This window comes from Notolepis coatsorum, assembly GCF_963971535.1.
Source record: "Notolepis coatsorum genome assembly, chromosome: 2".
Classification (NCBI taxonomy): domain Eukaryota; kingdom Metazoa; phylum Chordata; class Actinopteri; order Aulopiformes; family Paralepididae; genus Notolepis; species Notolepis coatsorum.
In genome coordinates, this window is record NC_140166.1 from 116,758,067 (window position 1) to 116,779,900 (window position 21,834).

Sequence of the window (21,834 nt, forward strand, 5' to 3'; positions counted from 1 at the left end):
AGAGAGAGAGAGAGAGAGAGAGAGATGTCATAATGTAAGCCTGTGTCTGGTACTGCTGTAGGGAACAGAGGCTTTACAACAAACACAGAATAAATTGCTACAGTAACACAACAAAAAAAGGTCTTTACAGTCTGGAGATGAAGCACGCTGCCTGGAGGCCACAGAGGAAAACACAAAGATCTATATATGTGTGTGTGTGTCTCCAATGGCAAGGAGGGAGGGTGTTGCGGCCGGTGCTACGTATAGTTGTATGGTTCGTGTGGGGTTGGGGGAGGTGATTTATTTTTATTTTTAATCAGTTGTGCAATAGTACATTTTGGTGAGTTGTTTCTATACAATTCACTTATGAGAAGTCATAACGCTGCGCGAGTCTCGGAACGTGCGTGCTGCGTTGTGTGAGAGAGAGAGAGAGAGAGACAGAGACAGAGACAGAGAGAGAGAGAGAGAGAGAGAGAGAGAGAGAGAGAGAGAGAGAGAGAGAGAGAGAGAGAGAGAGATTGCGCTATTTATTATCTAAAGCAGGCATGGCCAGTCCACCCTCATTGTCTGTATGCGCCCCCAGACATCACATTTGAAGACCCTGATCAGATTGGCTGCGACGATACATTGCCTGGGCTATTGTTATGCAAAGAGTGGGTACTTGGCGGCTTGGTTGTTTACTCTGAGACAAAGAGCAGCCACCTCTGTCTGGTGTTCAACTACAACGCGGCAGCAGCGCGCGTCACAAATGACACGCAAATGAGATGATTTTGTCACAAGCCAAGATATGGCGGGTGCCACACCTTGCCATAGCACCACGACGCCCCTGAGCTCCGTAGTGGGAGTCGAGCTGGTCAAACTAGAGCTGAGGATGAGGACAAAGCTGGATGCTACTGTAAAACCCCTCCCACCCCCTCTATGAGGAGCTAGCCTGGATGAGGAGCACGTTCAGCCATAGACTTATCCCCCCACGACACACCACAAACTACCTCGGCCAGTCCTTCATGCCAGTAGCCATCAGGCTACACAACCGTGGGCACGGACTGCTGCCAATTGCTAGAGAGCTAACGGGTGGTGAACTTGATAACTGTTAGGACTATCTGCCTCTTAATAATAAACACTGTTAGGACTATCTGCCTCTTAATAATAAACACTGTTAGGACTATCTGACTCTTAATAATAAACACTTGTAGGACTGTCTGACTCTTAATAATAAACACTTGTAGGACTGTTTGACTGTTAATAATAAACACTTGTAGGACTGTTTGACTCTTAATAATAAACACTGGTAGGACTGTCTGACTCTTAATAATAAACACTGCACAGACTCTGGTGCAGTGTGTTACTATGGTTTGGACCATGTATACCATCACCACTATTACTAATGTCTGATTTAATCCTGGCACTCACTACTGTTGTCATTATTACTTTGCACTTTGTTCTATGTTCTATTAATATTACTACCTATCCTACCTGTACCCCCCCCCATGCTGCTATGACACTTGCATTTCTCCAAGGGGATTAATAAAGGAACACTTGACTTGACTAGATCTCTGTAGTATTTATACAGGTGAGTAGACTAAACTGTGGAGTCAAAGTGGAACATTGACGTACATAATATGAATTATAAATATGATGTACAGACATATCTGGATAAAGACATAGGATTGGGAATGATGTAGAGGCATGAGGGAAAGCTATGTGTCTATGATACTATGAGAAGGCTGTGTGTGCATATGTGTGTGTGCATATGTGTGGGTGCATACGTTGAAGGTTATGTGTAGAGAGAAAGCGAGGGGGGGTAGTGTGTGTAGATAGATATTGTCGGTGTGTGTGCGTGTGGGATACTAAAAGAGACATGACTAAATGTAAATGTGTGTGTTAGAAAGAGGAGAGAGAGAGAGAGAGAGAGAGAGAGAGAGAGAGAGAGAGAGAGAGAGAGAGAGAGAAAGAGAGAGAGAGAGAGAGAGAGAGAGAGAGAGAGAGAGGTGTGTTGGAAGACTTTGTTTCGCTATGCACTTTCACTGCCAACAGTAAGATGATGTGGCTGATTTTCAAATGATAGCACATGATGTTACGGCAGTGTCATATGCATCAGAGAGTCACACCACCCAGGGTGTCCAAGAAATTAGGCCCACATGAGGTTGCAAAGTGGGCGGAGTCCAAATACTAATCAGACCCTGTTCCTTTTCCGTAGCGTGAGTGGGGATACTATGCGTCTTGGGTGGATATGTTATGCACAGCAGGGCCTGGTAGATCAATGCATGTTGTCAGGGTTCCCACAGACATTGCTAAATGAAATTCAAGGACGTTCAAGTACTTTTCCCAGTACTATTTAAAAGGACATTCAGAAGGATCCAATTCACTTTTAAATGCAGTTTTTCATAGAAAAAAATATCCAATATTTATGGCTTAAAACCAATTTCCGACAGTTACACTTTAAATTAAATAAATGTATTGCTAGATTCAGATTTTTTTATCATGGATGAACAAAACTTTCAATGCGAATGGTTGATTTGAATTTCAATGACTTTTTAAGCACCTTGTTAAAAAAAATGGGCTGTTTAAGGAATTCCAGGCCTTGACTTTTTTTGGTAAAAAATCAAGCACTTCAAGGACATTGTGTGAACCCTGTGTTGTGTTATGCACAGCAGGGCCTGGTAGATGGATACCTGTTGTGGTGCAGTGAGTGCATTACATAGCGCAGACGTCTTATTAAAACACATAATATCCATTTCACTGGTAACAAATCAGTATTCTGACAAATCGGCGAGATAAATGCTGAACAACGTCTCCCAGACAATCATCCTGACGAGACATGGGGTCAAGATTCCCACCGGCAATAATCACATCTCAGACAAACCTCAGACTATGATATCGCCTCTGCCAAAATAAAGGGTTCATGTGGGCAGAACATGTGCATCCCTCAGTGCAAAGCTAATCTTCTACCATGAGACGGGGATCAACGTCAGAAGGCTGATTATTGTTGAGAGAGAATAGCACGGGGGCTAAAGCAGAGGCAAATTAAGTGAGGGAGAGATGGTGATGGTCACAGTCCCACAGATGATGACAGCTTATTAACCACAGAGCACAAACTAGTCACTGATAGCAGAGACCCGATGCCTCCAGATGAGTGATGTCTTTAAAATGTCCCTTCCCAACTCCCATCTTATATCTCTGCCGTTTCCTTTGGTTCCTTTTGGTTTGTCAGTTGTTTTGTGTGTGAACCCCCCCAGGTCAATTTGTGGCAGCCCACCACCATGTGAGACAGGCCTACCACGAATAGATTCACAATGTGAGACAGGCCTACCACGAATAGATTCACAATGTGAGAATGCTAACCCAAATACCCACACTATGCTTTTAAAACCGACTGTTTAAGGTTCACCCAGTAGGTCAAATATGAGCTATCAGGAGGTCACGTTTTCATATTATCGTCAACAGTATCAATGCACCAGTTAACCTGGTTGGGCGTTACATAATTTGTGATGTACAGACAGAAGTAAACAGTTAATTAGTTACATGCCTTTTATTATAATTTGTGGGAGTAAAGTATAAATCTACTTCCTGAAAGTAATCATGCTAACCACTACTCCACTACCACTAATAAAACCCAGAAGACAGGAGACATCTGGCGATTTAAAGATTACTGAAGAGGTACCCAAATAATGCCTACTCAACAATCATAAAGTTAAGAATACTGAACCTCCGTACTGAAAAGACCGTACTGCTGCTTATAAACCATCATAAAGTTAAGAATACTGAACCTCCGTACTGAAAAGACCATACTATCTTTATTATTATAATTTTTTTTAAACATATCATAAAGTTAAAGGTGCTGAAAGTGGTATTTCTTTTGTGAAAACAAGTGGTCTACATGTTAAAATAATAGCTCAACATTCCTACACCCATCACTGATATAGAGTGTTTGGTCAGTAACATGGGTCTCCCAGTCGTTCCACTCTGCAGTAAACGCAAAATACATTGTCTGGTATCCCTTCCCACTGCAAAAATTATCCAACAAAAAAAAGAATTAAAAACAAATGTGCTTGAAACACGTAGAGTACTGCTAGTAGCTTGGCAAGATTATCTAGGATTATCTCTCCTGATTGGAAAAAGTGGGAAGGGATACCAGCAAATTTATTTTCTGTTTACTGCAGAGTGGAGGGACTGGGAGACCCATGTTACTGACCAGACACACTATATCAGTGATGGCTGTCGGAATGTAGAGCTATTTAACACTTATTATTTGAACAAATAAATACAGCACCTTAAGTTACAGCACCTTTAAGAATATTGAACCTCTGTACTTCAAGTGTTGTCAGACACGGCATGTGTATGTTACCCACTGGCACACGGAAATACTGGACGGTCCATGTGTATTTGCATGTATCTGTGTGTGTGTGTGTGTGTGTGTGTGTGTGTGTGTGTGTGTGTGTGTGTGTGTGTGTGTGTGTGTGTGTGTGTGTGTGTGTGTGTGTGTGTGTGTGTGTGTGTGTGTCCTTAGAGCATCAGATCCAGCTGACTATAGAGACAACACTGAGCTGCTGTGCAGACAGGGAGCAGCCTCAGACAACACTACAGCTGCAGGCACGGCTGATTCCCCAGATCCACAGCGCTGGCTTCTACTGCCCCCTAATGGACATCTGTGATATGACACTGACAGTTATGTACTGCAGGGGTTACCCATCTTTCACATAGACCCGATATTAAAGGTAAACTATGAAGGTAATATTAAAGGTGCACTATGAAGGTAATATTAAAGGTGCACTATGCAGTCTGGGGAGAGTCATTTGTTTACGTTTGCAGACCCTGCAATTTATATTTCCTATACATGAATGAAAAGTTTATTTTTGAACATGTACTTCTCCATATTTCTCCAAACAAATCACGGTATCTTGTTCCGTCAAACCAAACAATCATTAAAAAACATTAAAAAAAAACATTAAAAAAATAAAATAAAAAGGAATTATAAACAAAAGGTCAAGAGCAATGTGTTTGGTTAGCAGACATGTCCAAAAAAGGTGTAGAGGGAAGCTAAGCTTATTGATCCCTACCCACTTACATTTATGTTTGTTCTTCCATAAATTTGACTAGATATAACATAATTTAGTTTAGTAACATAATTTTTTAACTTGATTCACTTGACAGCAGTGCATATAGTACAGCACTACACAACACAATATAACATAACTTTGTTTATCCTCATTACTCATTTCTGTATTTCTCTAATGTGTATTTTTTTAGCTGCTTTTTAAATTGTGCCACATGTTTACTCAGTTTGATGTATTCAGGTAAATTATTCCACAACTTCACTCCACACACCGATATGCACATGCTTTTCAGCGTAGTGTGTACCATTGGTTGTTTAAGATTCCCTATCCCTTCCCTGTCTCTGAACCATTTTTGAATGTTGCCTGGGATTAGTTTGTATCTGGCTTTGTATACATGTGATTCTTATAACCGTATGTCTTTATAAATATACACAAATTAATGTAGAGGCACTGTGAACTAAACATACACCTACAATATGCTTCTTTAAATTGTAAATGTGTTTGCAAACAAAATCATCAGGACTGATCACGACAGTTGATTTATTCAGATATACATAATAATAATATGTGACTTGCTCTTACATAATCACATAATCAGTCACTTTGACCAGAAAACACATTTTGACATGTATACACCAATGGAAAGAGGAGAATGTTAGCTCTCCAATGATACCAATATCTACTCCAAATATCAAGCAAGTTATGCCCTACTATATATCGGATGTCACCAAAACATATTGTAGGGAAAAAAGTCTTCAAAGTTTTCAGTAAATGTTGAGACATTTATTCAATGTATTCACACAACTATTAACACAATACCAAACATGATAACATTGAAACTTTACCCAGGGGTGCACATTTTTTCTTCCCTCTTTTACTCTCTCTCACACATACACCCCCACACACCCACACACCACACACACACACACACACGTTCATTCAAGCATGTGCACTTGCATACACATGCACGTGCGTATATGTGTATTCGCGCACACATATATGTATATGCTTACACGTGGCTATATATTCCTTGTACTGTATGTATTCATGAGACGTGTGTGTGTGTGTGTGTGTGTGTGTGTGTGTGTACACACACACACCTGCATGTGCACACTCATATACACAGATACAGTAGAGATACTGTATTAAATTATATAAATAAATTACAACATTAAGTAACATCTCTAATAAAGATGACAGATGACAACGAAAGATGTGCAGACAGAAATAAGTGCAGTCAGAAAGCTGTGCAGTCAGAAAGAAGTGCAGTCAGAATGATGTGCAGTCAGAATGATGTGCAGTCAGAAAGATGTGCCGTCAGAAAGAAGTGCAGTCAGAACGATGTGCAGTCAGAAAGAAGTGCAGTCAGAACGATGTGCAGTCAGAAAGATGTGCAGTCAGAAAGATGTGCAGTCAGAAAGAAGTGCAGTCAGAACAATGTGCAGTCAGAACGATGTGCAGTCAGAAAGATGTGCAGTCAGAAAGAAGTGCAGTCAGAACGATGTGCAGTCAGAACGATGTGCAGTCAGAAAGATGTGCAGTCAGAAAGAAGTGCAGTCAGAACAATGTGCAGTCAGAAAGATGTGCAGTCAGAAAGAAGTGCAGTCAGAACGATGTGCAGTCAGAAAGATGTGCAGTCAGAAAGAAGTGCAGTCAGAACGATGTGCCGTCAGAAAGCTGTACAGTCAGAACGATGTGCAGTCAGAAAGAAGTGCAGTCAGAAAGATGTGCAGTCAGAAAGAAGTGCAGTCAGAAAGATGTGCAGTCAGAAAGCTATACAGTCAGAACGATGTGCAGTCAGAAAGCTGTACAGTCAGAACGATGTGCAGTCAGAAAGAAGTGCAGTCAGAAAGCTGTACAGTCAGAACGATGTGCAGTCAGAAAGAAGTGCAGTCAGAAAGATGTGCAGTCAGAAAGCTATACAGTCAGAACGATGTGCAGTCAGAAAGCTATACAGTCAGAACGATGTGCAGTCAGAAAGAAGTGCAGTCAGAACGATGTGCAGTCAGAAAGATGTGCAGTCAGAAAGAAGTGCAGTCAGAACAATGTGCAGTCAGAAAGATGTGCAGTCAGAAAGAAGTGCAGTCAGAACGATGTGCAGTCAGAAAGATGTGCAGTCAGAAAGAAGTGCAGTCAGAACGATGTGCCGTCAGAAAGCTGTACAGTCAGAACGATGTGCAGTCAGAAAGATGTGCAGTCAGAAAGATGTGCAGTCAGAAAGAAGTGCAGTCAGAAAGAAGTGCAGTCAGAAAGATGTGCAGTCAGAAAGAAGTGCAGTCAGAAAGATGTGCAGTCAGAAAGCTATACAGTCAGAACGATGTGCAGTCAGAAAGCTGTACAGTCAGAACGATGTGCAGTCAGAAAGAAGTGCAGTCAGAAAGCTGTACAGTCAGAACGATGTGCAGTCAGAAAGAAGTGCAGTCAGAAAGATGTGCAGTCAGAAAGCTATACAGTCAGAACGATGTGCAGTCAGAAAGCTATACAGTCAGAACGATGTGCAGTCAGAAAGCTATACAGTCAGAACGATGTGCAGTCAGAAAGCTATACAGTCAGAACGATGTGCAGTCAGAACGATGTGCAGTCAGAAAGCTATACAGTCAGAACGATGTGCAGTCAGAACGATGTGCAGTCAGAAAGAAGTGCAGTCAGAAAGATGTGCAGTCAGAAAGCTGTACAGTCAGAACGATGTGCAGTCAGAAAGATGTGCAGTCAGAAAGCTATACAGTCAGAACGATGTGCAGTCAGAACGATGTGCAGTCAGAAAGCTATACAGTCAGAACGATGTGCAGTCAGAAAGCTGTACAGTCAGAACGATGTGCAGTCAGAAAGCTATACAGTCAGAACGATGTGCAGTCAGAACGATGTGCAGTCAGAAAGAAGTGGAGTCAGAACGATGCGCAGTCAGAACGATGCAGTCAGAACGATGTGCAGTCAGAAAGCCGTGCAGCCCCGCGGAACAACCCCAGTTGTAATGCCAGTGCCTTGCTCAAGGGCAATGGCGGGAGCATGTATCTAGCATCTAGGTGTGTTTGCCTAGAAAAGGACGACTACTATGGAGCTATATTGGCCTTACTCAGCAGTAAGGAGGCCAGTAAATGTGACCATCTTCAAAACTCTATAAAATATACACATCGCATTAAGGGCACGGAAACTCAATAGATATCTACAGCAAATTACTTGAACTTGCTTAGAAAACCACATTTGAATGCATGACTGCATCCGGCTCTCTGTGCCGTTGGCTCGACAAGTGCTTGCCGATTCGACCACAAAGTTTAATCATGAAGCACTCGATCGTAAAGCGCAATAACACTGTGAAGCATTAAATATGCAGGGACAGATTTCTCATGCGACGGCAGAGCAGACTTCTGGGTGATAAGGGACCCTCACCAAAGTGCCCTCTGAGAAAGTTTGTAATGGAATGTCATAGCATCCTAATGACACAGACTTCCAATTAATTGTTATTGACTGCCTTTGAAGAGCACTGTCAGTCCATCTCAATAGTATACATAAAAAGATGAGGGGGTGTGAAATAGGAGAAATATAAATGTGTTGTGCTGAATGATTTAAATGGTATTAAATGTTGTGCGATTGCTACTAGTAAACAGTGCTACTAGTGGAAAAAGTTAGGTCTTGCTGTGAGGCAGCAGTACTAACCACCAGGGATGCAAACTCGTTAAAGAGGCGACAGATGTTTTGGTTAGGGTTAGGTGAGTACGTTCTTTGGTTGGTTACTTCAATGTGACATGGAGTGTAAAGACCAGCGGTACTGAGACGTGGACAACTCGGGAGCCACACTGACAACATTTTTGGAAACCAATCCAACATCAGAGGCGACAATAGGCGATTTACAAGCTACAAAAAAATGCATGACTGAAACACATTACCGTTTCCATGGCAACCTTAACTATTGATATATATGAATATGAACAACTTGTTGTGCTTCAGGAAGGGAACTTTTTTTGTAGCAGATTTTATTTGCCAAGCTTGGGAGAGAAGACTGAATACTTTGTTTAAGACTGAGCTGTAATTAGTTTTGTATTTAGGTAATGAAATCAAATGTAATGTAATAATGGAACACTGTGACAGTATTTTTGGTGTCTTATGAACCCATGAGGGTTGGGCTCTTTGTGCGCATGACACGAAAGTAAAAAAAAATCTATCAATCAATCATATATAGCTAAATCACAAGCAGTGTTGTCATTAATGGTTTCAAGTACCCCTGTAGTAGCCTAGGCTACAGACAGCCAATCAGCATGAAGTTCAAAACTATAGTAAAGTCCATAACCAAGTAGAACAGGTACATTTAGGAGTCTATCGCAAGTCTGAGTAAAAGGTGGACTTCAGTCTTCAGTCTACAGGGCGTTGACTAGGCCTGTCCCCGACTAAGGTTTTGTATAGTCGACTTTGATTGGCCCAATTTTGCAGATAGTCGACTGATAGTAAAAAAAGAAAAAAAGAAGAATAAAAAAAATCATTCCATTTGGGCTGTGGGGGTGCTTAACACTTTGACTGCCACGCTGTTTGGTTAAAGTTACAATTAGAATGCCAGCCTTCTAGTCGTTTCCGTGGTCGTTGCACTATGTTTGCGAAGCTGTGTGTGTGTTCTGTATTATAGCTGTAGAGACACGGTGTGGCTCATTTTGACAAACATTACTTGTAGTCCAGCATGGGAATAATAGTTTGTTTCCACACGCTGTAGTTTGTAGTTTATTACACGCTAAACATCGTGCATTTCCAAGATAATACAGTCTGTTTTCATAGATTGCGAGATAAAACACATTATGTGCAATAAGCCCAAACCGTTCTGGCTGATCCCCTGAAACCCTGAATACTCCCATATGAAAGGTATATGACTTGTATATATGTATCATCACAATGCATCAATTGTTTAAACTTTTAATTCTTTCTGTGGTTAATTAATCAAAATGAATGCGATAAAGTCCCAGGCCTAATTTAATCACATGATGATTTTTCTTTATTGTGTAAGAATGTTACCTTTCAAATGAGACCAGACTCATGCATGTGCTATAAGTATAAAGTATAATAAATCGCAAATGACTTTTTCTGGTTTGTTCATAAAAAAAATTTAATAAGAGAAATTGAGATCAATCAAGAGTTTTTTTTTCCAATGGTCAACTGTTCCGGAATGTACTTGAAAGTACTGCGTTTTACTTTTACCTCGAAAGTGCTCGAGTTTACAAAAGGTCCTTTGCGCTATATATATATTATTCCTAAAATTGCTGCACTTTGTTAAAAATTGCATTGATCTGTTGGTCTGTGTAGTAGCTAATACAGGATTTTGCTGCTTAAACGTATGTATAATGTATATTCATTGAATCACTCGTATACCAACATTTATTTGAATTGATTAAAATGTGATTCATTTTGATTAATTAACTATAAAGTCTCGAATTAATTAGATTACAATTTTTAATCGAGTCCCACCACTAATAATAATATATATATGAATTAAAAAAAAAATTGCAATCGACTAAGAGGTTGGCAGTCGACTACGGCTCCTTTCGATCGATTAGTCGACTAATCGAGGTCAGCCCTAGCGTGGACACACTCACCTGTAAGGCTTGTCAGAGTTGTGTATCCGTCTGTGGTTCCTCACACCGATGTAGGTGGAGCTGGTGTAGTCGCACACGTCACATTTATACACCTTCTGCACACTGCAATCTGGGGACAAGTAAGGGCAGATATACAATAACATATATATATATACATACATACATATATATATATATAAGCACCCAAAACCCACACAGAGCACTGCAGTGCAGCTTCAAGTCTGACCATCAACATCACAATTAAGAGAATTTATATTCTGCAAAATGGTTACAAAGGGGGTGACAGTGGCTCAGGAGGTAGAGCAGTCGTCTGGGAATCCGGAGGTTCCCAGTTCGATTCCCGCTCCTCCCGGGCAGCGTGACGAAGTCTCCTTGAGCAAGACACTTAACCCCTAATTGCTCCCGATGTGCAGGTTGGCACCTTGCATGGTTGCCTCTGCCATCGGTGTGTAAATGTGTGAGTGAATGGCTAAAATGTGAAAAATAAATAAAAATGTAAGCGCTTTGGATAAAAGCACTATATAAATGCAGCCATTTACCATTTATTTACCAAAGCCTCCCATAGCATTTATCAAAAAGTAATGTCTTTTTCCTGAGATTAAACCTAATCTACTCTGAAGGAAAGTATGATGAAATATCTTTAAGCCACAAAGACACTGTACACCAGGGGGCTGGGATATGCAGCTGGCTTGTAGATGGTGTCCGATTTTTTCATTAAAAAGGTTTACAGACAGACATGCAGTGGACATAAAGCATGCTCGTTTGACCTCGGTGTGCCATTCTGGCTATAGGGAGGACAAGTAAGAAAAGACCCCCCCCTGATATCAATGATATCAATGATAGCAATGATATCATCGTCCATCGTGGTGAGTAGAAAGCTATCTGGCTGCATGTTAGCCTAGCTTAGCACAATGAATGGAAGCGGACATGACCGGTTAGCCATCGGGAGAGGTGTTAGTTGGACAATGCCTAGGCTAACCAGTCATGTCCGCTTCCATTCATTGTGCTAAGCTAGGCTAAAGCATTCTACTGAACGCAGAGAGGAAACTGGTATCTATCTTCTTTTCCCTCTCTGGAGAAGACGGTAAGCTAATTTCCCAAAATGTCGGTGTGTTCCTTTAAGTTCATTTCACCCTTATGTTCATTTGCCAGGCCGTGATGTGTAGCCGGGAACCAGCACACCAGGTTCCTATATCATTAACACCCATCATTCCCATCTCCTGCCTCTCATGACCGGTAGGGATGGGTACTGAATTCGGTACTTTTGAGATACCGGACCGAAACACGTCGGTACTACCGAGTATCGATTCAAGTGAGATACCGAAGAAAATTTTTTTTTTATTTAATTTTTTTTACCTTTTTTCTTTTCATGTCAACGTTCACACGCACAATATATGCTTACCTAGGATTTGACTTGATTCAACAACAAAGCAGTCGGAGCAATGGCAAGCCGAAAACTGTCGAAATTGTAGTTACTTGAAGTTTGGATTTTTTTTTTCACGACTGAGGTAGGTAAATTACTTTTCTTGAGACTAAAGTACCGGAAAAAGGTACCGTTGGGTACCGGTATCGATGTACCGGTACCGTATCGGTTCAAATGTGAAAGGTACCCATCCCTAATGACCGGGCATCTCATCTCTTACCCTCATCTGTTACCCGCTCGGCTTCCTCCATGGTTGCCATGGTTTCAGTGACAGGTGTTAGGGTCGCTATGGCGTTACTGGAACTGTGATGTTCTCTCTCGTGATTCCTTAGCTGACTCTGGGGAAGACAAAACAACCACATATTGGCTTATGTCACTACTGATAATGTTTTATACCAGATTATGCAGTCTTGCTGGTCTCAGTCTAGGAGAGGAGAGGAGAAGAGAGGAGAGGAGAGGAGAGGAGAGGAGAGGAGAGGAGAGGAGAGGAGAGGAGAGGAGAGGAGAGGAGAGGAGAGGAGGAGTGTAGCACTTTCCCCCCAAAAAGCTACAGGTGAAGTCTGGCTGTGCAGCAGACCTCTGCCTCCTGACCGACTGAGATGTGATTCAGTATAGACCTGCTAAGTGGGGGAGACAGTTGAGAGAGAGAGACACCTATGACAACAATAGCCATACATCATCTAGCTGCTAAGCGCTAACTAGAGAATAACTAATGGTAATATTATTCCATCAGGCCTATTCCTCATGCTGCTATGGACCTCCTGGGAGTCCCCAGACCCCATTTTGGGAACCAATGGTTCAGTCAATTAGAATTACAGGGTTAAAAAAGAAAAAAAAAAATGCCAGGGCTTTTTTTGACCCCCTTAACACATTCCCTGCTACACAATTTGAGCATCTTATACCATTCTCTGCCAGCACTGTAAGTCTATGGAGATGTTCACCTTCTATAACTTTTTAAATTGTATTGCTAAATTGACATTACTATGGCCCATTCAACATCGATTATCTATCGTTCAGGATGTAGGAACGTTTTACTGTTTCATCCATACATTCATACGAAAATACTGTCTAGAATATAAATATGTTTTTATCGTTTTCTGCAGTAATTCCTAGAACGTGAGATATAGGCATAAACGCATATATAGATTATCAAATGCCGTTTGTTGCCAATCCACGCTATATAAAAAATTTCAACTGTACATGATCCTAAACGTTATGACTGATCATGCGCGGATGAACGGAGGGGGGGGGGGTCGTTTATAATTCTGTGATCGTCGTTAAATGCTTAATGTAGTATGGGTGATATATTGATCAGAGCAGTTTGCATGGATAATAATAAACAAACAGGCTGAAAGTAATGTCAGCGTCCTCTTACCGTTCGACGATGATACTGGAGGAAAAAGATCCCACTTATTTGACGGCGATCGCCTAAATCCATTTCCGGTTTGTATAATCATAATACACGGCCAAATCGTATCGATTATTGCGTTATGGCAGCGATCGCTACACACGGACGTGTGTCTAGAGCAGGGGTAGGCAACCCTAGGCACGCGTGCCTGCATAGGCACGCGGGGGCATTTTCATAGGCACAGGGGGCAGCATAATCTTTTTTTTTATTAAAAAAATTATAATATATATAGTTTCTTTGCTTTGAACTACTATAGTGAAATATTTTGCACTGTTGTCGCATTTATCTTGTTGAAATCCTCCCACAGGTTCTTTTTACTACCACATATTTAATTGAGACCCTTTATTTGTTTATTATTTCAATTTAGCTGGAAATACATTGCTACATCATTCAGTAACATTTGCAGAGCCTTATAACAAAAACATTATTACGGTCACCATTGTGACCAGTGGGATTAATCAACAAATTTGATTATTTATTTTTCTATTTCATTGAACATTGCACATGTTAAAAGCAATTTTTTTACTCAAAATGTGAGTATTACCAAGTCAACTTGTGTTCTTAAAACAATGACAATAAACATAGTTTTATTAGGTTGAAATAATGTGGTTGTGTACTTATTTTTCTGTTAACTTATTATGGATTGAAAACTGAAAACCTTAATGCACAGTAACTGAACTCAATATTTTTAAGTTCTGGTAACTTATTATTATTAATTTTTTTACAGTGTAGTCTTGCGATCAATCAAAACTTATTTACACGATATACCTCACATTCACCCTCCATTCACATCCTGGTGTTCTCCATTAGGCCTGTAGGTGGAGCTATGACAGCACACGTACAGTACACACACCGATGGTGTGTGATGTGTCCAAAAATGAATGGGAAAATGTGAGTGAAATGGTCACACTGTATGCAGCTGTTTGTCTGCATTGCATCCCCCCCCAACTCAGATTTAGGGTTGATACAACCATCATAATAATTGTAACTGAGGGGTACAATTCCCTGACTGTATTGTTAGATATGATATTTAATACCACTACCTCATGTACTTTAACTTCTGGCCACCCAGTACAAGATATAAGTATGATGAACACTTTCCCACCTGATGAAACGAATCCACACAAATGTACCAAATCGAGGGTTTAATACAGCAAAGGGTGTATACAACGATCACTTAATTACATTTATGATTTGAAATATGGAATATGCACTTTTATGGCAAATGAGTATTCGTAGGTAAATCAACATTGAATGTCCAATCTCTGGTTGCGCAGGGAGTAAGTATACAACCTGGAATATTTAGGAAAACGATAGCGATGGTACTTAGATGATTATAGCTGGATACACTAAGGGGGGGGGGGGGGTCCCGCTGGTTGTAAGACAGTAGGAGGGGGGGGTTAGAGAAGCCGCTGGCGGTATCCCATCTGGCCGACGGTGTCTTGGGAGAATCCAAAGTCTTGGACACGGTGCCCACAGAACCTCGGGCCGCAGACGAATACAGCTGGACCCTCTGTGGAACGCTATCTGCCGGTCCACAACGGAGAGACGTGAGGCGACCTCACGTGTAGAGCGCCGTCTCACCTGGAGTCCTCTCCGGGGGGTAATTCCAACACTCAGCAGTGTTGGCCTTTATCCATGGAATAATCAAAGCACACAAAGCATAATCCAAGCCGTGGAAGGCTCGCCGTCGTCCGGGTAGAGTAATCCAATATACAGGTCCAGTCGCTCTTGGCCCGGAGCTCCTCGGATGCAATCACCACTAGGGGTCTGACCAGCCTGGTTAAGCGTCCAGATAACGTCAGGAACGATGGGGGTACTGATAACTGTAGAACTCTAACCGAACGATGCACCATACATAAATAGACTACTATTAGCTTAATAGAATACGTCCAACTCGACGGTATGGTGCCAAACTATGACCATTCAACTATTAATCTACACGATATCTCAATGCCTATTCTGGGCCAAGTAGGCCTTACTACACCGCACGTGCGTCGTGGGGAGGCTTTTGCGTCTGTCACTCTGTTGGAGGGTAAAGAACTGGACTAAAAGAAAGTTCTACTTTACTGGCGACATATATATATGCGCTATGAACAAATAGTACCATTCGTATTTCGCCCGACATATTACTGCGCGGAACCGGGGGTTGCCTCGACATGTTAGGCGGCACGATTGAACTTGGACCTAGGGGTATGGCAACCTGGCGCCAGGTTCTCGTCCAATGGTAGAATGAAACTATTATGGGCTGTTTAGTAGAAACGGGGATATTCAATGCATATTGTACAAGGAATATACAGGGGATATCAAACGATATACAAATACAATTAAATATATATATATAAATAAATATACATATTCGGTTTAATCTGATCCTTCACAACAATAATATTGTTAATAATAACAATAACAGGGGCGGTTAGGTGGTCGAGCGGAGATTGCGTTCGTCACCAGCCCCGGAGCTGTGAGCTTGGTTCGCCTGTTCAAATCCAGCTCACAGCTCCGGGGTTGTCACCAGCTTGGCTGGCCGTCTGCACTGATACAATTGGCTGTATCAGAGGGTGGGAGAAGCTGGCGGGGTGGGTCCGGGTCGTTGTAAACAGCGACTCCTACAGTTCGGTCGGGGCGCCTACTAAGCGCGGATTGGACGTGAGGGGGATAGTGTGGTCCTCCCACACGCTACGCCCTCTCAATGAGAATCCGCGCTGCCAGGTGAAAAGAAGCAGTGATTGGCTGGACGTGTGTCGGAGGAAGCACGTGGTAGCCTCCACTCTCCCAAATGATCTGACTGTGGGGGGTAAAGCGCAGCGACCAGGAAGGGACTGGGAATTGGCATACGACTAACATTGGGATGGGAGAAAATCGGAGGAAAAATGGAGGGGGAAAAAGACCAATAAAAAAAAAAAAAATAATAATAACAATAACAATAATGATGTAATAATGTACAAATTATCATTAAAAAGACCTGATTATGAGAAAAAAAATGTACGATGCATGGAATATTGTTGAGGCACACTAGTAACAACTATATTTCAAACAGGCACTCCATGTCAAAAAGGTTGCTGACAATATGCGAGTGGCCGGACGCATTTCGGAGACGCACCGAGATAGACTCGGCCATTTCCGGTTTGGCAACTCGCCGATCATCCACCAGGGGGCAGTATTGAAGCGTTGCAGACAGGGGGCGAATTTAGAGCCCGCCACCTGCCATTGGCGCTCAGTTTTTACTTTTGGCGCCTCCCACTGAGAGGTCTGCCCGCCGTGTGGCGTGTAATCAATCAATCAAGTTCATAACGATACTCTTATTTTGAAAATCTGTGCGGGTCTCATTTCCGCCCCAAGCGCACTCCAGTCATAATATCGATGGCTCCGGCAGTTAGCAACATTCGGTTCGTATGATACTCTTATTTTGAATGAGTCATATCCGCCCAGCCAGTGGTGCAGTCGCGGTCACACCCGGTTACACGCCGTGTTACCAGATCACTGAGGCATAAGTACGCGCGATCGTGCACGGATGTGTACTCGCGTGTACGCGCACACAAAAATGCGCTGTATCCATTCGTTGTGACAAGTACCCGGCCACCGTTTTACATAACAAAAAGCGCAGGTAGACTAAGTGTCTGGGTGTTGGCTATCTGAATGCATCTCCCCCTTCATTCTGTGTGACACAGGCAGTGGAGGTGAATACTAATGTGGCTCGGAATTCGTGATGGGGGTCTACCTGCTTATGATATTGAATCAAGCGTCTGTGCTGCGCGCCAGCTTTCCACGCGCACATTCACACAAATAGAGAGCAAGAAGAGCTTGTATGATAGAAAGATTGCACTTGCGTATATGCGCTTGTGTGTGTGTGTGCGTGTGTGTGTGTGCGTGTGTGTGTGTGTGTATAAATCAGTTCTGTGCGCATGCACGTACCCGCGCGCGCGTGCACGTGGCGTGGCGTGTTACCAGTTCCCATATTAGGACTGCACCACTGCGCCCAGCCCTGCAGCGGGATACTATTGGCTTCTGCTCGTATCAACACAGAGGCAGTCTGCTCTAGTCTAGAGCGGACCTCCATGAGCTACCGTTACTGTTTAAACAATGACCCAGTCAACTATTCACTTTTAGTTTAATACATGACGAGGCATTGTCTAACGGTATCTAGCTGGCTAGCTACTGATAGCTGCTGATATCAACAAATGCTCCAGCAATAGTCGACTCGAGTGCATAATACCCAGTAGCGGCCGCTGGGTACTTCGCCACTAGGGGCGCTATACCAAATATTTTGTACAGTACAGTACAGTACCACGCAACACTCATGGCAAGACGTGAGCGATTCGACTCACGCTCACTGCAATGAATCGGCTCTTATGAACGAGTCGCTCAGCTGTTACTACAACAACACACAACCAGTCAAATAAAGTATAGTCTAGACTCTAATTCACAACTTGAAACACAATATATAAATAGAAAAGTTAGAAACAAAACTCGCCCGTCTACAAACACAGGCAGATCTCTCCCTCTCTCCTTCTCTCTCTCACACACAGCGCGACGTGGAATCGATTCGTTACACAATCAGACCTATTATATACCAAGAATAACTTCAGTATGAGTACAGGGCTGTACACATATTTTGCATATTGTTAAACGAGCCAAGGCTAGCTATTAAACTATCGATATGAATCGAAAATCTGGGACCCTGATGTAAACAAGACAAACGTCTTTCTCTGGTCTGCATCCCCTTAACAATTGTGTGTATTGAGCCGTACTGTATTGTACCCATTCTGCAATCTGTTAATAAAGTTCTCATTCATTCATTCATTCAAACATAGACGATCTCTCTGTCTCTCGGATCAATCAAATCAAATAATTAACACATGTATGTTGTCATGTGTTAGCTAAGCTAACGGAGCTAACAGCTAGTTACAACGTTATGCGGCATCAGTAGACAACGTATCATGTATTAAACTAGAGTTAAGATCGCTAATCTACCTTGTTGTTGGCTTGTTGATAAAGTATATCCACTCCATGGCATTGTCCATCCAGCCTGTGTTGATGTCCATCCATTGTCCATACATGTCCCTCCACACTGCCTCCATAATATAGCTTGTTGTTAGTTAGCCAAGAGCTGTGTCTTTGTCCATTTCCGCCTCGAACAGCCTGCAAACTACCTGGCGTCCCGAGAAATGCGGCAATGGAAAAAAACTGGCATTGCGTCGGCCAATCAGAGAGCGTCTCCGCGAAATGCGGCTATGGAAATTCTTCACGGAAGTTCACACGCTGCTGGCTAGACCGCTTCAAATCGCGCTCGGATTCCAACATAATAGTCATATTTCAACGCACAACGCCGTATGCACTGATTGGCTGTGACGGAGACAGCGATCAAACTGTGACGCGCACGCAGAGCGCTATCGCTTCTTGCCCGGGCGAGAAATACGAAAAAATTAAAAAAAACGTCACTTCCTGCCCATGAAAACGATGTTTTTTTAATTTAGATAATAACGTTATATTGTGCATTGGAAATACAAACATACTTAAAATGAGTAAATATTATTAATTTTAAACATGTTTATATTATTTATAGGGCTATAAAACACAAAAACGAAAAAGTTTTATTGTCTTGTTCTCTGATTTAACAGCAGCTGGCCAGCAGGTGGGTCGGCGCCCTAGCGCCCCTAGTGGTAGAGCCGCCACTGATAATACCTCCATTCCCTCGTTAGCTAGCTCACGTTAGCTAGCTCACATTAGATCTATATGTCCCAGTAAACTAAATTGTCTTAACGTTATCTAGCGGGCTAGCAGTAGCTACAGATAGCTCCTGATATCAATGTCTTATAACATTGATTCAATGCGTATTCTAGCTGAGGGCATGTTGAATGTGATTTGACCAAAGAACCGTAACATTATACCAATAGGTCCAGCTGCAGCGCCGGAGAATCCTTGCATGCTGAATGTAGGGTCTAGCTGAATATAGGGTCTAGCTGCAGCGCCGGAGAATCCTTGCTGGAGCTGGAGGCTACTCAAGTATACACACAGACAGTGGAGCTGTTTGCAGATAGCGAGCATTTTGACTTATTGCGTGGTGGCGATGTCTCGCAGATAATACAACTACAAGTATAATTATATAATATATATTTTATAAAAAAAAATGTTTTATATAAAATATATATATATTTTTTTTTAATCAAAAAAAATTTGGCAGGTAAGAAATATGCTTGGCGGGTAGATTCTTCCCATCTACCCGCCACTGGCCGGTGAGTCAAAAAGTAAATTTCGTGCCATGGTTGCAGAGTTGTGCCGGCTCACACTGCATCAGACCAGGCTCCGTGAGGGAAATATGAATAACATGGTGAAAAAATGTTATATGATCTCAATAACGTTGTACGCCGTGGATTGGCAGAATTAGCATGAACTTGAAACACGTTGTACAACGTTTTTGGCGCAGGATGCGTTAATTGATTTTTGGGGGCTTTCTTTTGTATTTGGGGGCCACAGAATTTTTATGATGAAAATTAACATAAATATTATAAAACATTGTCGCCACTTTTTTTTTTACAGTCTTCGTCCCTATGTTTGATAACGTAATGTTAATGTCTCCATATATAGGGCTCTACACTAACCTTTTTCCCAAGGAGCACACAAAGAAATTTAGGAGCACAGTGAAAATTGTTCAAGTAACAGTTTATTAACAAACTATTTATTACATGCATACTAGGGATGGGCATGCGTAACTTGTAGCTATGAGAAAAATAATAAAATAAAAAAATCGAAATGATTTTTTTTATCCACTTTTTCTCCCATTTTTCTATATTTTTCTCCCATCCCAATTTCGTATCATCCAATTCAACCCTCCCCTGTCACGAACGCTGTTTCTTGCCTCCCACAAGCAGGCTGCAATGTGGACTAAAGGCCTCTACATGCTACAGCAACTTCAAAGCAACTTCAACACAACATCAGCGCGATTTCAGCGCGGTTGTTGTTTAGGGTCTTGTAGACTGTGTTGCTTGGACGTTGTGTACATGTCTCCAAAATCTAACCTAAACAACCGTTGCGTTGATATTGCGTAGCAGTGATTGGTTGGTTAGCGAATGGGGGCGGGGCTGTCATAGAATAATATTGGTCTCGCAGAGAATACCATCCGCCATTGTTGTAGCCAGCCAGCATTGATGCTAAATAATTAGCGTCACATAGCTGGCCTTTTTCTGAAAACCCAAGCACATATTGTTCCATAGCATACTCCTTCAGTTGATCATGACAAATCCTCTCTTACCTTGACGATTAAAAAGCCTCCATAATTTAGTAAATAAAGCTGTAGCCAGCCAGCTAGCATTGGTGCTATACAAAATGCTATCCACATTAGCTACATAGCTAACCAACTAAATACAATGGTATCCTGAGGTAACTTTAACGTTAAATACAACGTTTGCTAGTCGAAATGACTGGACACACACAGGGACAAGTTAAACATCAATCAATTAATTTATTCCAACAGGTCGTTTGAGCTGCATGTGAGCCGAGGTCCTCTCCATTGGAAACTAATGATGTTACGGTAACGTTAGCTCGAAAAGCACAGAAAGAAAGTTAAGCTGCTAGCAACAGACACTATAACACTTCCGGTCGGGGGATTTCAAAATAAAAGAGCGACGTCTAAAATCACCGGAAATACGTTTATTTTGTACATTATCTAACGTTAACACGAACCTAAACTAACTTTAGTTAAACTAACTTTGCGCGTCGATGTTGCAGAAGCATAAAGGCAGAATGTCTGCAACACCGTTGCTTTGTCGATGTTGTGTTGCAGTTGCTTTGAAGTTTCTGTAGCATGCAGAGGCCTTAAGTCATACATAGCACAAGTCCCCCCCGGTACTTGAGGTAACAGCAGTCGCATCTTTTCACCTGCGCAGCTCGATCTCTCAGTGGCGAGGAGTAACGCGTGGGAGGCTCACGCTGCCCCCGATACTTCCTGATTCTACTGCGCAGGCGCACCAACCGACCTGTAGGAGTCGCTGTCCACAACGCCCGATCCCCACCCATCAGTTTCCCACCCCCTAATACGGCCAATGTGTATGAGTATGAACGACCAGCTAAACTGAAAGCAATGTGGAGCGCTGGGCTCGAACAGGCGAGCCCAGCGTCTCCGCATTCGTGGCGAGCGCCTTGCCCACTACGCCACATAGCCGCCCCATAAAAATCGAAATGATTAATAATTTTTATGAAAAAATTATATAAAATGTTCCTTTCTTTTTACATTTTTTCTCACATGTATGTGTAAGATTATAACTGTTTGTTGGTTTCCTTAAACATATATACGTGAATGAACAAAAATAAGTAAAAGAAATTATATTAAAAAAAATATCAAATATATATATATTTTTTAAAGTTTTTGTTCCCCTTTTCGACTAATACACGATCACT

The 21,834-nt window shown here is 42.0% G+C and overlaps 1 protein-coding gene across 1 annotated transcript in view; it reads right to left on the reverse strand.

Annotated features, from left to right (window-relative positions):
* znf507 (zinc finger protein 507) overlaps nucleotides 1–21,834 on the reverse strand; it is a 169,455-nt gene that overhangs the window by 49,173 nt on the left and 98,448 nt on the right. Inside the window, exons 5-6 of the mRNA XM_084308279.1 lie at nucleotides 12,250–12,367; nucleotides 10,607–10,715 (exon numbers count right to left, since the gene is read on the reverse strand). Of these exons, the coding sequence (XP_084164405.1) occupies nucleotides 10,607–10,715; nucleotides 12,250–12,367 (227 nt within the window). The remainder of the gene's footprint in view (nucleotides 1–10,606; nucleotides 10,716–12,249; nucleotides 12,368–21,834) is intronic.